Raw genomic sequence first — 16596 nt, forward strand, 5'->3', positions numbered from 1 at the left:
CAATAATTTACTGACAGGGCTCGCCTCACGATGTTGAACGGCGTATTAACTTCTAACGAAATGCGGAAAGAAACTTGTCATCTAATTTGTTTTTTTACCGTCACTGCTAACCTCAATTGGATGAACTTTTTTGGACAGTTCAGCGGTACTGTTTGTAAACAGACTTTTTTTTGTTTGTCTTGTGACAAATTGGATGAGACCATTTACGGTTTTGTTCACGATTGTATTTTTGAGATTTATTAAATGAAAGTGACTAGTTGCAAAGTGTAAAGATGATTGTTTAAGATGTGCTCTTACATTTTTGTTTAAGCTTGTTTATAAACAATACCGCTGAACTGTCAAGGATGAATGCTGTTACTTTGTGACGTCACGATGAAAAAGCTAATGTCACTTGTCGATATTGGAAAATATATAAATTGTGTGAAGGAAAAAGACTTGTATTTTGAAAAAGATACTTTGAAAAAATCCAACGACTTATTCAAAAAGTGAAATCGAGAATTAAATTTGTCTTTTCATATGAACTTTCAGATATTTCTGTTTATTTCTTGGTAAAGGCGTTGAGAATAGTAGAAGCAAATGTTTTAGCAGTGGTATTTCTCTGCGTTTGTTTTTCTTTTTTGCCTTTCTCTATAGAAAGGACATAGAATTGCTGGAAAAACAGACTTCGGTGCTCCGGTGACCTCTAGTATCATATAGCATTTGACTCAGCTCGATGAGGTGCGTGTGTATGTATATGTTTGCACCCCCACAAATGTTTTCTTCTTGGACATAACTCGAGTTTGCAAATCTTCTCCAATCACTGGAACTGTTCTACGTACCACTTTAACTATTCTATCACCGATGTCGATTCGATTAAACCGAGTGTCGTACAATTGATATCTTTACTCCGATAAAAGTATATGACATAATACAATCTGCATTTCCTTTTATGAGGTTTTATATTCGTTTTTCACAATCATACAGCATGCTAGGTTGAGTAATCGAACAGAATTTTCTTCACTATGAACCGAGCGCTCTATAAACTTCGCCTAAAACAGTTCTTTAAACTCCTTCGGATAATAATTTATGTATGAAGATTCACCGGGCCTCCTACGCACAATTGATTTCCGCTTCATTCGTCGAACATCATAAACAAATGGCTTGCCAAATATTAAATATTTGTTTGGTCTAGAGATAATACATAGACCATACAAACTGATGAAGTTGAAAAAATCAGTCCATAAATAATGGTATTCATCAATGAAGTCTCATTCTTAAATTCAATATAATACGTTTTATAATTTCGAAATAAAACAAATCAACAAAAATCTTTTTTGCATACATGCATTAGTCTATCGTTCTGGTCGTCAAATGGTGAGATAACTAAGTCCTCACAAGTCCCTATCTCATGCCTCCCCGAGCGTCTATGATGACATTTGGTCAATAGAACGGCGTCGACTGGGTGCTATCGCCTTCTGCGTTAGTAGCAGAATGAGAGGGTGCGAAATGGCTTGTAGGTTGAAGCCCATCCTAAAGTGCAGTGTTTATCATAGTATATTACAACATATAATTGTGTTGTTTATTACATCATGTATTATTATTATTATTTTTATTAGAAGAGCGTAACTTACACTGCGATATTACCTGTTATATTGTATCATAGCATATTATTTCATATATTATCGTCTTACACTATTTTATGTTATTATATACTATGTTGTATGGTATTATACTGCATTGCATTATATCATATTATATTGTATTATATTGTATTATATTTTATTATATTATATAATATTATATTATATTGTATTCTATTGTATTGTGTTATATTGTATTGCATTATGTTGTATTATATTATATTATATTATAGGGTTTATTATTAGTAGTACTACGTACCTCTGCGCAAAATATAAATTTGTTTTCCTTATAAGTTATCATTTTTAAAGTAACTTTCAACTAAATGTCAAGTGGTGACAAATGGTCGATGGAATGCGTTGATGGCAGAATGAGAGGATGAGAAATGACATATAAATTCAAGTAATATAATATCATAGCATATCGCAACATATCATTTTATTTATTCTATTATTTATTATATAATTCATTGTACTATATTATATTGTTTTTTATTGTTATTTTCATTATTATATTTATTGTTATTATTATTAATTTGTCATCAATAATAATAACATATATTATTTTTATAGATGTGGATATTATTATTATTATTAGAAGAGAAATATTCTACTTCCTGCAGTATTGCCAAGATAAGAGCATAACTTACACTACATTAACTGTTATTTTATATCATTGTATTATATTATATTAAATTAAAATATATTATATTATGTTATGTTATATTATATTATTTTGTAATCTATTATATCATTTTATATTATATTAATTTCATTACACTATGTTTCATTGTATTTATCAATATAAAACATTTTGCACGGAGGCGTAAAGGGGAGGGAGCATCAGGGCATCGGACGAATTGATGACTGGATGAGGGATTGTGGATAGCTAGCCCAAGTCACTTGAAGGAAACTTGTTTCCTTCTGAAGGTTTGAAATGAGTCTGACGCGCCCTTCTCAAACAAACCATCAGGCGGGTTCAAGCATGTATAGCGATATGCTTCATCCATGCACTGGATATTATGGTTGGAAGAGCATCTTTTATTCCCGCGGAATACGAGTAAGTGACTCTACTTACGTATCCGCCCAACCCTTTTTGTTCGCTTTTCGGTAACAGCTATAGTAAGAAGGTGAGTGGATGAGTCATATCGGGGCTACTGTAAGTCTACCCGCATCCACTGGCAAGTCCTTGAACTGATGGTGGCTTCACTTCACATCACATCACATCACATCACACATGCATTAGTCTATCGTTCTGTCCTTGAACCTGAAGACCTTGTGATTTTTTCGCATTTTCATATCACGTGGTGAATATTGTGAGTTGTTACGCCAAAAGTCTTCTTAAAGTATTTCAAGTAGGGTATAATTTCTGCTCACAACAAGGATTGTTGCAGATTATTTCTTTTACCAATCATTCTAACCGCTGGTACAATTTAAGAACACATGCTGTAAAACATAAGCCAAATTTCAAATTGACCAAGACAAACATGAAAACGCTTCTGAATGATGTAAACCCGACTTCAATTGTTACTACTATTGTCGTTAAGTCCCAAGGGAGACAACCACGTTGGGAAACTAATATTGAAATTTTATCAGATGAAAAATATTGGTTACATTTTGTAAGTGAAAAAAATATTTACAGTTTACCAAAGCTACTCATCTCTGAAAATAGACGATGATTAAAAAGGCATATACAAGAAAGTTTTTGTTATTGGGTATTGTTGTTTTAGTTATTTTATTGCAATAAAGTACAAGATATTTGTTTTATTGTTACTTAGACAAAACCATGCGGGTATCATGTATTTAGCTTCCGATCCAATCAGATCAGAATTCGAAAGTCGTCACTAACTATCAGGTTCCCCATCAGATGAAAAATTGTTGCCAATAAAAGAGATAGCCCACTTAGACAAAACCATGCGCATCTCCTGCGCATCGCAAACTTGTCGGTCATTGAATACCTAGTTGAAGACCCTTAGCTAAGTTCGAACAAAATGGTATAATCAGTACTCAAGTATGTCTCCAGGAATTCAACCACCACCAGGCTCTCTTCAGTAACATGATTTCGTTTTTTAAACAAAATTAATGCTTGGCGAATTATACATTCCAGGTGGTAGACCTAGAGATTGCTGAACCGATTTTAACAAGTTTAGTCTCGTTTAGAAACTACTATTAGCACAGATAACAGATATACAGACTCGAACTAAATTTTTCAAAAACCTTCGTAAATTTCAAATTTGTTATACGTTGGAAACACTACTGCTACCTACTCGACTGTTCGCCGCGATCTTTTAAAACGTTCCACTACGTTCCGGAACAATAACAAAATCCTCCTGCCTGTTATAGAAATATTCCAACTACAACAATTTTAACACTTATCACACGGTTTCCATAAGTGTTGAAGGTAACTTTTTTAAATCACATGATATTTCGATCGGAATAAAACAAAAACAAACTTGTGACTTTAACCAACATAAAAACAAAAATCTATCATGAAGTGAATGTTGCATCCAAAATTGTGTCTCATGTGAAAGCAGCACCCAAATCGTGATGGCACGCCTCGTGTCGATCGTGGTGCCATCTGAAACTGTTCGCCATGAAGATTGAGCAAATTTTACACACACTTCATATGTTAGCCTGTATATCTGTTTTCTGTGCTATTAATTCATTGATCAAGTTCGAAGATCAATGGCGGTCACTTCCGGTTTCAGAGATGTATAAATGACATAACCGACAAAACGCACATTTTTTCTTCGCTCAGTCTGCGGCTGGCGAATCGAAATTGTAAAGTAACATTTAACTATCAAATGTAGTATTGTCGATTCAACCAATATTTTACTAACTGTAAATTGATTTTGTCGCCCATATATTGTCTATCGAACGAGTAAACAAAACTGCAACTTGTTCTTGAAGTCTATACATACACGAAATACACTCCAACTCTACGAGTTAGAAAGCAGATAGAAACCCGCACATCAACTATCAACATTAAGTCTCCTGAGAATAAGAAACTGGTACTTGAAAAAGGGGTTTACGCTACGTGAGCTGAATCTTCTATTATAAACGAGTACTTTCGGCGGACATTGCATAGCTAGCAGGGACGTTTTTGCACCCTAACAGACAGTACATCTACGGGAAAATTACTAAAAGGTAACCTGGTAAATATCTTCGTATTCTGCCACCCGGGAATCAACACGTCAAGAATCTGTCATTTCCGATTCATGGGAAAAAAAACCTCACCACATAAAGTAGGAATGTGATCCGTATATGATTGCCCAATCTGTGATTAGTTCACAAGTTCATAAAAGGCTTTCCGATATGTACTTAATTTCAATCTGGAAATCTATCAAGTTGAATCAATCGTATATATGAGAAATATGCATCAAATCATATTTCGTTGACCTTACTCGTGATCTGATAGTTCAAAGCATAAGGTTTTACAATCCTGTTGCTCTAAAATCGAAACGTTGTGCTACGATCAAAGCGACACAATTACGCAGATTTTATCTTCAGTTTGACTACGATCAAATACATCACAGTACCAAGATATCTAGCTCTCACATTTTAAGAACAAATCAGAAGCGACATACATTTAGCGAACATGACATCCCAGCCAAATTCTGCCCATACATCCACGTGGTGAAATTTTAAAAAAGGGCCCCAAGGTACAATGAGACAACAGAGGCTTTCAAGTCAAAAAATAAAATTCTACAAAACAATCCCTCAATACTTTCAAAGCTTTCCAGCACGGGACCAATAAAGAACGATTTTGAAACAGTTTTGGAAATGGAAATTATTCGGATTAACAATCATCATCCAGCAAAATTCTCACTTGACGCCAATACAAATTCAAACTCCGACAAACGGAAACGCTTCAAAGATTTTCTTATACTTCTGGTTTGCGTCTGGGCTTTCATATCAAATGCAACTTTAGTAAAAACGCTTACCTGACAAAAAACGCACAAAGGGCAAAAGCGTGAATTGACCTACCAAATTGATTATCTTTCGCGCTCCTCTGGTGATAAGTAGTCATACTACGTTAGAAAAGCTTCTTTCCCATTAAAGAATCAAATCAGCGTGGTCACCACGAGATAGCGTGATAGTGATTTTTTGACATATACCCACCACGATGACACGATTGTCATCTGCATACAGTTTGCTTGAAGCCGAAATTTTTGGTTTTTTGGTTCTAGTTCGCTGTCAATTGCTGCGTTTAAGCAGTGTTCACATCTTTCTTCATGCGGGTGCACCAATATAAGGAAACGATTTCGACGGAATATAATCAAACTATAATAAATTATAAATTTCATTTCTCATTCAAAAGGAATTCAAATAACTGGTTATACAGAATACAATACTAGAGTTATACTTATATTGGGTTTGATTAAATTAACTTTGGACACCAGTGTGATTTGATTGTATTAATTCTTGGATGCAGTGTAATATCGCCATACGGTTCGCATTTTGTTTCCTCTTGTTTGAATTTTCAGCGAAAGAGTGATAAAACTAAGTTTTCAGTGATTTGGGTATTGAATACCAGGGATCATTTAAATAATTTCTAATACGAAACTACGTTTGGTCAAAGATTCGATACCAGTGGAATTTAATGTTTTAAAACCAATTTTAGCACTTGTGATAACAGTTTTAGTTTTTCTTGTTATAACATTTCACGTTTTGAAATACTAAACAGTTTCCATCACGATATTGAATTTTGAATTGCAGCACCGCCAATTCTATAGATATTCTAGCTGAGTACACGGAGCCGCAAAACAACCTAATTTTAAGTACATACCACCCAATTTGGGGGTTCCGTACAATAACCTATTTTTTGGTAAAGTGGCTCTAGGTAGTTTCCGTAAGGCACGAGGAAAAAAATACTTAAAGATTAGTTATATCTACTCAATGGTAAGTTATATTTACTCTAAAGTTGACTCAATTTCAAGTTGCTACGGTTTACTTAATTTTGGCTTATTGAACGAAACTCTCGCTGTTGGGTGGTTTTGCTCTTTGTATTTTGACAACAATCGAAGAAGCGAACGAAAGAAAAGATTCAAAAGGACTCAAAATTAAGTTAAAAGAACTCAAATAATAGGTAGTTTTTATTTTCCGTGTACGTTGTCATGTGGACAGTGTACACCGACAGTGTATCTCAAAGCAGAGATGCCATTTATATAGATTTATCTGTATTATACAGATTTTTACAACCTCATACAGATCTAATACAGAATACAGATTTTATACAGATTCCCTAAATTTAATACAGATTTATACAGATTTCACATGAAGTTATAAAGAAAAATTAAACTGTTTTCGTCTGAGCTATCTTTTAGTATTTGATTGCAGTGTCGAGATGAAAGTTTATTAATCAACGGACAAATCACAAATTGAAGTAAAAATTGGTGTGTAGATATTTGATGATCAACACAAAAAAAAAACATTTAGACAGAGTGAGCACGAGAAAGCAGAGCCAAACTTGGTACTGACCAAAGCGAATAATGCACTTACAGTAAATTAAAAGGATCTTGTCAGATGGAAAACTGAGCAGATTTATCGGTTGCACTCTAACAGGCCCCGTTGGCTTGCTGACATTAGCAGACCAAAAGAGGGAAGCATACCCCTCTTTTGATCTGCTAATGTCATCCACCAGCTCGATTCAGCTTTTCGTGTTTATTCTGTCTGCGGCCTGAGAGTTGTATGACCTGACTTGAAGTTGCATATTAAGTCAACTTGTAAATCTATAAAAGTATATGGAATTGAAATTTGATTGTGGTTGAAATAACATTCATATTAAATTTCGTCTTTATATATTTTCGTGAACTACGAAGATATAAAAAATAAATGCTCATTGAAAATCTCATTCTGTAACTATAATCTGTTGAGATAGCGTTCAACATCATTTCATTGTAGAAATTTCATTTCATTAGTAAATTAAGATAAATACAGATTTTGTATACAGGGTAATACAGATTTTCTCTGAAATTATCTGGCATCTCTGCCTCAAAGAGTAAAACGTGTCGGAGTACACTGAAAATAATTTGCACGCTAGCATGATGTGCAAAGCATTTGAGCTATCACTACTTGTGGAACACATGAAACTCATGAAAACATACATTCAACTCCTAAAATGAATGTAAAACCTGTTGATATTTAGTGGAAATCATGTTACATTTATCTAAAATGCACATAAAAATGATAAGATATATCGTTACCTCCAGATTCTATATGTATTTCATATGAATGTCACATTGTTTTTCATATAGATTTCAATTGAAACACGGTTGACCGAATCAAGTGTTTTGCACATACATTTGTGCTGTATTCATTTCCACTTGAAAATGAAGTGTTTCACACATGTAGTTCAATTCAATAGCAAAACACATCACATCCAAAGGAAAAACACATCAATGGTATATGGAAAATAATCTGATCTTGCATCTTAGTGAATTTGCACATGAAATCTTGAAACAAATGGCATTGGTTTTGTATTGAAATGAAAAAGCACATTAAATTGAATTGCTGTTTACATATGAATCGATCGTACAAATTTTTATCAGTGTATTCCGTATTGTAATCAGAGTTGCCATTTTAAAATCTGTGTTTCAACTCGAAATATCTATGTACCATCTATGAGGCATATTTTTATTCATAATCTGTGAAAATCTGTGAAAAACGTTTTGAAAATCTGTCATTTTTTTGAAATATTCATAAAAATCTGTAGAAATCTGTGAATTTTGATAAAATGTGTGTTTTGTGACACAGAATATGCGTGGGAAAATAGACAAAAAATCTATGGTTTTACAGAAAAATCTGTGAATATGGTAACTCTGATTGTAATTAGTATTAGTCTTGATATGTATACACCTGTACATATATTAATCATGGTCGATATGTTTAACATACGACAATACTACCTACGGCTCTATTAAAACGTGCTCTAGGAAAGAGAATAAACTCACTTCCTTCTTGAAAATCATCGAGTGTAGTTGGTTATAGTTGATCATCCGAATCCTGAAAATTAAAAAAGAAAATTAAATTAATAGACATAAAAAGTGGCGACGAGGATGGGATTTTTTTTTGATAAAGTGAGATCTTGAGCGCGATATCGTTGGTGGTAAAAATTTGAAGTGATTTTTACGGAGCGAGCGGCAAGGGTCGACGAATTAAATTATAAGACGACAACGTGTCCCGTGGAAGGGCAGCCATTGAGCTATTAGGCTTGGATGAAGCAGCGGACAAGTGAAACATTTCCTGTGGAAGCAGTTTTCGGCTGCTGAGACACGAAACTATTGTGTTGGCTTTGGAAGGTGTCCAATCAACAGTAGCGGTGGGACGGACATCACACGTTTCAGAGCAGAGTGGAAATTGGATACGGCTGGAGTTTTCAGCGGCCATCGTGATTTGTCGTTGGGTTAACATCTTCGTATTCGGTAGAATATTAATAAAGGTCCCGTTTCGGACATTGGTTGAGGAAGATAACAAAAATTTCACACGGAAGAGTTGTGTTAAAAGAATTTTTTGGTAAAATTGCTGGCAAAGGTCGGACATAGTATCTGGTAAGTCATTTATGATTATTTTATGAAAAGTGAAGCCGATTGATGAGACATTTCGTTTTTTCCCATTTTATATTTTTCCCCATTGATTGATTGATATTGAACATTGTTATTCCGTTTATTGGGCATGATAATTTGATTATTTATATTGTTATTGTTGATTTTTGTCGTGAATACGACTTACTTTACTAAGGGGTGCCTTTTCAAAATTAGCCATATGGAAGAATGGGCAGAACTTAATCGTGAATATCTCGACTTGTATTAACGGCAGCAACATAATTCATTCACAATTTCATCAAAAATATGATCAGGAATTTAGGATAATATTTTGAACTGTGTGAGATAACCACAAACAACTCAAAAATTAAGTTTTCTCAAACTTTGAAAACAACGCGGAAATCTCTTTACTTTTGCATGGCTTTTTCGCGCAAGGACGACGATTTTGAGGTAGTCAGGCACATATCTTCAACTGACTGCTTATAAAAGGAGAACCGTGGTCGAAATTCGATCATTTCTTCTTGTGCGTTGGATGCAAGCAGACGTCGTGGGACCAGCAGCTTGGAAGAGTGCATCTTCTGCGTGGTCAAAAACCTCAAACGCTCAGATCGCAACTCTCATTTGGACTTCAGTCGTCAGGTGGAGCAGACGTCAATGAAAGCATATCTTTTGCGTTGTGCAAAACCTCAAACGCTCAGGTCGCAGAGCCAGTTTCCCTTCGAAGAAGATCGATTACATCATCCTGTTGGTGGTTGTTTGTATTGGAGCAAAATACAACGGGAAATGGACAACAATGTGGAACATTATGCAAAGTCAGCCTTTCTAATGGCTTTAAATGTTACCTAAAGAACTATAAAGATTGCTTCTTTGTAAATCAAAAATTAAAATTAGCAGTGCAGTGCAAATCTAAGATAAAATGATCAGTTTTTCTGCAATTTTCACAGTTCTAAATTCACAACAGTGTTCAAAATTGTTTATATCCAATCAGTGTTTAATATCTTAGAAAATTTTAAAATTTGGCCCTGCACGCACGCCTTCATAAAAGGTTCTTCCCAAAACCGCCAATATTTTATTATAAATAACTATACTGGTTATTTTGTAATATTTGTGTGTCAGAATGTTTGATGTAACTAATCTGTAGTTTGGGTGTATCGTTTCAAATTCTAGTACTGTAAAAGGACAAAACTTGCACAATTAACACAATCGATCAACTAATTCATATTCGGAAGTGTAAAGAAAGAGTGCCAGTTTTATTCGTATTCACGATATCCAGTTATGTCTCTGACATTACACACCTGTACTTTTTCTGTGCATCATTGATTTTTTTTGTATAATCGATTCAATTATTGATTATTCTTCTTAAGTAGAGATCAAGTTATTCAAAATGAGTTTGGCATCAACAATCGAGCCATACCGTAAAGGTACCTCCTTCGGGGATTGGGCCGATAGGTTGGCATTTACCTTTGAGGCAAATCAGGTTACTGAACCGATGCAAAAATCTCATTTCATGAATTTGTGCGGACCATTTGTTTACTCTCAGCTAAAATTATTTTACACAAAAGATACTCTTGCTACTGCGAAGTATAGTGAAATCATTGGTAAATTAAAACAAAGGCTAGATAAGACTGAGCCAGACCTGGTTCAACGCTTTCGGTTCAGTAACAGGGTTCAGCAACCTGACGAATCAGCCGAGGATTTCGTACAGGCAATAAAATTGCAGGCGGAGTTCTGCGGTTTCGGTGAATTCAAAAACTTAGCGATTCAAGACAGAATCCTAGCCGGTCTGCGAGATGAGAATCTCAAACAGTTGCTATTAAATGAAGAAAAGTTGACCGTGGAGACAATGGACAGATTCATAACTACGTGGTGTATGGCGAAAGATAATGCGCGCACCTTAAAAGTAAATTCGTTTTTTCCTAATCTTGGGACAGTCTCTACTAATAGTGCATATGGCCCGCCTGAAAATATAAATTTTATTAAACGACCAGTTCATGAGCGTTTGGGTGACAAAGGTTACAAACACAAACAGAACAGAGAAATACAATATGGTAGACCCAACACAAATAGTTACAACAAAAACACACATCAAACATTTAGATACAATAACAAATACTGTCAAAACAACAATAATAACAGATTCAAACCTCACGATTATAACAGAAACAATCGATACAATGACACTCATTTTGATAACAAATTCAAACGAAATTACTCCGACATGATTTGCGATCATTGTGGGTTAAGGGGTCATATTAAGAGAAAATGCTTTAAGCTAAAAAATTTAAAAAGAGACGCTGTAAGGTTTATAGATACAGTAAAACCTGGAACTAGTGCAGAGAAAGACCTGACTTCTCTTATGAACCGGATGACGACAGATAACAGGATGGACACGGACAGTGAGGAGGAATGGAATGAGTGGAACTCAGGTGATTTACAGTGCATGCATGCTAAGTCTTTTGATAAAATAAGTAAACCATGTATAATAAATGTGTCGATTGACAATATTATGACCCGAATGGAAGTGGACTGTGGGTCAATGGTAACTGTTATGGGTGTTAATCAATTTAAGAGTCTTTTTGATAAATCCTTAAGAAAATGTGACAAACAACTGTTAGTTGTAAATGGTTCTAAACTTGAGATTGAAGGGGAGACAAATGTCTTGGTCGCACTAAATGGTGTTGAAAATATTTTAAAACTATTGATTCTAAATACGAATCATAAATTCATGCCTTTATTTGGAGGGAATTGGATGGATATTTTTTTTCCAAGATGGAGAGAAACTTTTTCAAGTAAAAATATTTTGTATGAAAACGTAAACAACACAACTATGCCAAAGGGTGAACAGTTTATTGATGAAATCAAATCTAAATTTTTGGAAGTATTTAAAAAAGATTTTTCGACACCCATCAAGGGATTTGAAGCAGATTTAATTATAAAACGGGAAATCCTAATTTTTAAAAAAGCTTACGACGTACCCTTCAGACTAAGGGAAAAAGTTTTAATATATTTGGATAAGTTAGAAAAAGAGAATGTGATAACGCCGGTAAAGACCAGCGAATGGGCATCACCTGTGATAGTAGTTATAAAGAAAGATGACCAAATTAGACTAGTAATTGATTGCAAAGTTTCGGTAAACAAAGTTTTAATACCGAATACTTATCCCTTACCTTCTGCTAATGATTTATTTGCTAAATTGGCAAATTGCAAGGTTTTTTGTTCACTTGACTTGCAAGGCGCATATACACAGCTAGCCTTGACAGAACGATCTAAGGAATTCATGGTGATAAATACTATTAAAGGTTTGTTTACTTACAACCGGTTACCACAGGGTGCTTCTTCTAGCGCCTCAATATTTCAACAAGTTATGGATCAAATACTGAATGGTATTACTGGAGTATATTGCTATCTAGACGACGTACTGATTGCGGGTGAAAACCTGAACGATTGTCGTAATAAACTGTATTTAGTTTTGGATAGGCTTGCGAAGGCAAATATAAAAGTAAATCTAGAAAAATGCAAATTCTTTGTTTCTCAATTAAATTATTTAGGACACATAATAAGTGAAAAAGGGTTACTACCTAGTCCAGAAAAAATATCTACTATACAAAGAGCAAAAGTGCCTAAGAATGAGAATGAGTTGAAATCCTTTTTAGGATTAATCAACTATTATAATAAATTTGTTTCTCATATGTCTTCCAAATTGTTTTATCTTTACAATTTGTTGAGGAAAGATGTAAAATTCGTTTGGGATAAAAATTGCGAAAAAGCATTTCAAGATAGTAAGCAATCTTTGATATCAGCGAACATACTTGATTTTTATGATCCCAGGAAAGAAATTGTGGTCGTGACCGATGCCTCAGGCTATGGTCTGGGTGGTGTTATTGTACATGTGATAGATGGCAGAGAAAAGCCAATTTGCTTTACTTCTTTTACTTTAAATGACGCGCAAAAGCGATATCCAATTCTTCATTTAGAAGCTTTGGCTTTAGTTTGTACAATCAAAAAGTTTCACAAATACCTTTATGGTCAAAAGTTCATCGCTTACACTGATCACAAGCCATTGATAGGAATATTCGGCAAAGAAGGCAAAAATTCAATATTTGTAACAAGACTTCAAAGATATATTCTTGAATTATCAATTTATGACTTCGAAAACCAGTACAGGCCTTCTGCGAAAATGGGTAGTGAGGATTTCTGTTCGCGATTCCCATTAGAGCAGTCGGTTACCGTAGAATTAGATCAAAATTTTATAAGAAGCATAAATTTTAGCAATGAATTCCCAATTGACTTTGTTATTATTGCCAAAGAGTCAAATGACGACATTTTCTTAAAACAGATTATGACTTTTATGCGTGATGGTTGGCCGAAAAAGTTGGACAAACGCTTTTTAGACGTTTATTCCAATCAGAATGATTTGGAGATAATTGACGGATGCGTATTGTATCAAAATAGAGTGGTGATTCCACATAAAATGAAAAGCGGAATACTTAAACTTTTGCATGCCAATCACGCGGGAATGGTTAAAATGAAACAGTTGGCAAGAAAACAAGTGTACTGGTTTGGGATAAATAAAGATATTGAAAATTATGTTACGACATGCGAAGTTTGTAGTAGCATGGTAGTAGTGCCAAAAACAAAGGTTTTGTCTCATTGGACACCTACTACTAGACCTTTTAGTCGAATTCATATCGATTTTTTTCATTTTTCTCACCACACTTTTCTATTGATTGTCGATTCTTTCTCAAAGTGGTTGGAGGTAGATTGGATGAAAAAGGGCACGGATTGTGCTAAGGTAGTGAAGAAATTGGTAGCGTATTTTGCTAGATTTGGTTTACCAGATGTTCTGGTTTCTGACGGCGGTCCTCCATTCAATTCATACTCATTTACAAACTTTTTAGAGAGGCAAGGAGTTAAGGTGTTGAAAAGTCCACCATATAACCCTTCAAGCAACGGCCAAGCCGAAAGACTTGTAAGAACAACGAAAGAAGTATTAAAAAAGTTTTTATTAGAGCCGGATTTGGCTAATGTTGATATGGAGAACCAGATGAATTTATTTTTAATGAACTATAGAAATAATATAGTGACTAGTAGCGGGCAATTCCCCTCTGAAAAAGTTTTTAGTTATAATCCAAAGACGATGCTTGATTTGTTAAATCCTAAATGTCATTATAAAAATTATTTAAATTTGCCACAGTCTCCTGATGATGATAAAATAAATGATTTTCCTAAAATCAACAAGAGGTCAAATGACAGCTTGGATGATCTGATGGAAGGGGATACTGTTTGGTACAAAAATCATCATCATTATATACCTAATAGATGGGTAAAGGCAACTTTACTAAAACAATTCTCGTTAAATACATTCCAGATCTTGCTTGGAAACGTGGCCATAATGGCGCACCGAAAACAAATTAGACGCTATAAGGATCGAGACCCGGAGCCAAGGCCAAACATGATGATGGGTCCAAGTTCGGAAGCTGATAGATTCGGAATATTAGAGCGAGAGGAGTCATTATATGGAGCTGGAAGCGGCTCAGAAGAAAACCTGTTCCGGGGATTCTCGGAGCATGATCTGGCGAAGGTCGGACGGAAAAGAAAAGCTTCAACGGCGAACTTGCCGGGAGGCTGTCTTCGACGCTCAAAGCGTCTTCGGAAGCAAACAGAGAATCCAGATTTTTATTATGATCGTTAATTGAGTCAAAATCATTTCGGATAGAGTCCGTTCAGAACTTTAAGTAATTGAATTTCAAAATTTTATATTTGTTTAAACTTGATTAGTTACATTTAGGATATATTAATCCTTTCAAAACTGAATTTATTAAAAAAAATTGTTATTTTTCTATTGCTTTCTGTAAATAAGTTCAAATACACTTTGTAAATATTATTATTAAGAAAACTCTTTAAAAAGGGAAGAATTGATATGTATACACCTGTACATATATTAATCATGGTCGATATGTTTAACATACGACAATACTACCTACGGCTCTATTAAAACGTGCTCTAGGAAAGAGAATAAACTCACTTCCTTCTTGAAAATCATCGAGTGTAGTTGGTTATAGTTGATCATCCGAATCCTGAAAATTAAAAAAGAAAATTAAATTAATAGACATAAAAAGTCTAAGCCTTAAAATTATTTCTTAATATTCATTCCATTCTTTCTATATTTACTAATACTTATTAAAAATACAAACAAACAGCAAGAGCTTTATTGGAATGACTCTGATCATTTCGGAGATAATGTATAGGATATCACTACTTTTTTTACGATATAAGTGCAACTAAATACTGTTTTGACAACATATACAAGACAATAAATATTACCCAACGGTTGCCGAAGAAAAACTCTTCAACTTTTGATTTTTCTGCTCCGGATTGAAAATTTGGAGATTTTCAGTATAGGTACGAATTTCTATAACTATATACTGTGCGCGTACCATCAAAATGGTATGAACGTAGCTTAACCTATTGTTGACAACAACGCCACCAAAGCAAAATACGTTGGTTTCAGGAACTAGCTTCCATAGCAGGGAGGTGCATATACCACGAATTTAGAAAAAAAATGGAATTTTAAAATATACAGTTATGTTTAGAACGGTAATGCTGTGGGCTTATCAACCTAATAACCTAATAGTAGCTTTTAAACATGTCTAGGACTTTCAAGTTCGATTCAGGAATCGCCGAGAAGTTTTGGCGCACTGAAAAACACCAAACTGATTACATCTTCCGAACCGGAAGTTCTCGAAATAACTTTCCAAACTTGATCGGAGACCACATTGTAGCTTTTAAATAAGCCTACGTGTTTAGAAATTTGTTGATTATCTTCGAGAAGTTTAATACAATGAGAAAAGTGTAGTTAGTCGGTTACGTCACTTATACCATTATATCTCCGGAACCAGAAATAACAGCCATTTGATCTTCGAACTTGATCAATGACCCAACAGTAGCTTTCAAACGAACTAAGCACTATAGGTCTCCAAGGTTCATTCAAAAGGTTGTAATATTACCCCAAAAGATACATAAATTCTTATCAGAATCGTTCACAGTATTCAGTCAAGCTAATGTAAACTTCTCATTATGTTGTATCGATGTAATAACATATGATTTATTTGCAATATTTCTCGAAAACAGAAAAAAATTTCACATCATCTGATTGTCACATTGAGATTGTTAGTTGTTATTCTCTATTTTGTGGTAACTTAAACCAAAGACACCATATTAACAAGATATCCAGCTCTCACATTTCCCGAACAATTCATTGGCAACATCCTTTTTTGCAAGCATGGCGCCCTCAGACGAGTCCGCATCGAATCTCGTACACAGAAGTAGGGGAGAGAAATGTCAAATTCGTGCGCGCCAAAATAGCAGCACTGCGCACCCATACAATTGACATGATATGTTGAATGTGATGCCGTGCGATGGCGTTGCTGAACTGA

At 34.6% G+C, this 16596-nt stretch overlaps 1 protein-coding gene across 2 annotated transcripts; it reads left to right on the plus strand.

Moving 5' to 3' along the window:
* The first annotated feature begins 8975 nt into the window (after positions 1-8975).
* Positions 8976-14967, plus strand: LOC131440375 (uncharacterized). Of its 2 annotated transcripts, none has more exons than XR_009231384.1 (2): positions 8976-9166; positions 14529-14967. XR_009231384.1 is itself a non-coding variant. In XM_058611635.1 (2 exons), the coding sequence occupies exons 1-2, from the start codon at positions 11572-11574 to the stop codon at positions 14850-14852; spliced, it is 339 nt and encodes a 112-aa protein (XP_058467618.1). In that variant the 5' UTR covers positions 11206-11571; the 3' UTR covers positions 14853-14967. The 2 variants fall into 2 exon arrangements, 1 of the variants encoding a protein (XP_058467618.1); XM_058611635.1 differs by lacking the exon at positions 8976-9166 and adding an exon at positions 11206-11586.
* Positions 14968-16596: the final 1629 nt, after the last annotated feature.

This window comes from Malaya genurostris, chromosome 1, assembly GCF_030247185.1.
Source record: "Malaya genurostris strain Urasoe2022 chromosome 1, Malgen_1.1, whole genome shotgun sequence".
Classification (NCBI taxonomy): domain Eukaryota; kingdom Metazoa; phylum Arthropoda; class Insecta; order Diptera; family Culicidae; genus Malaya; species Malaya genurostris.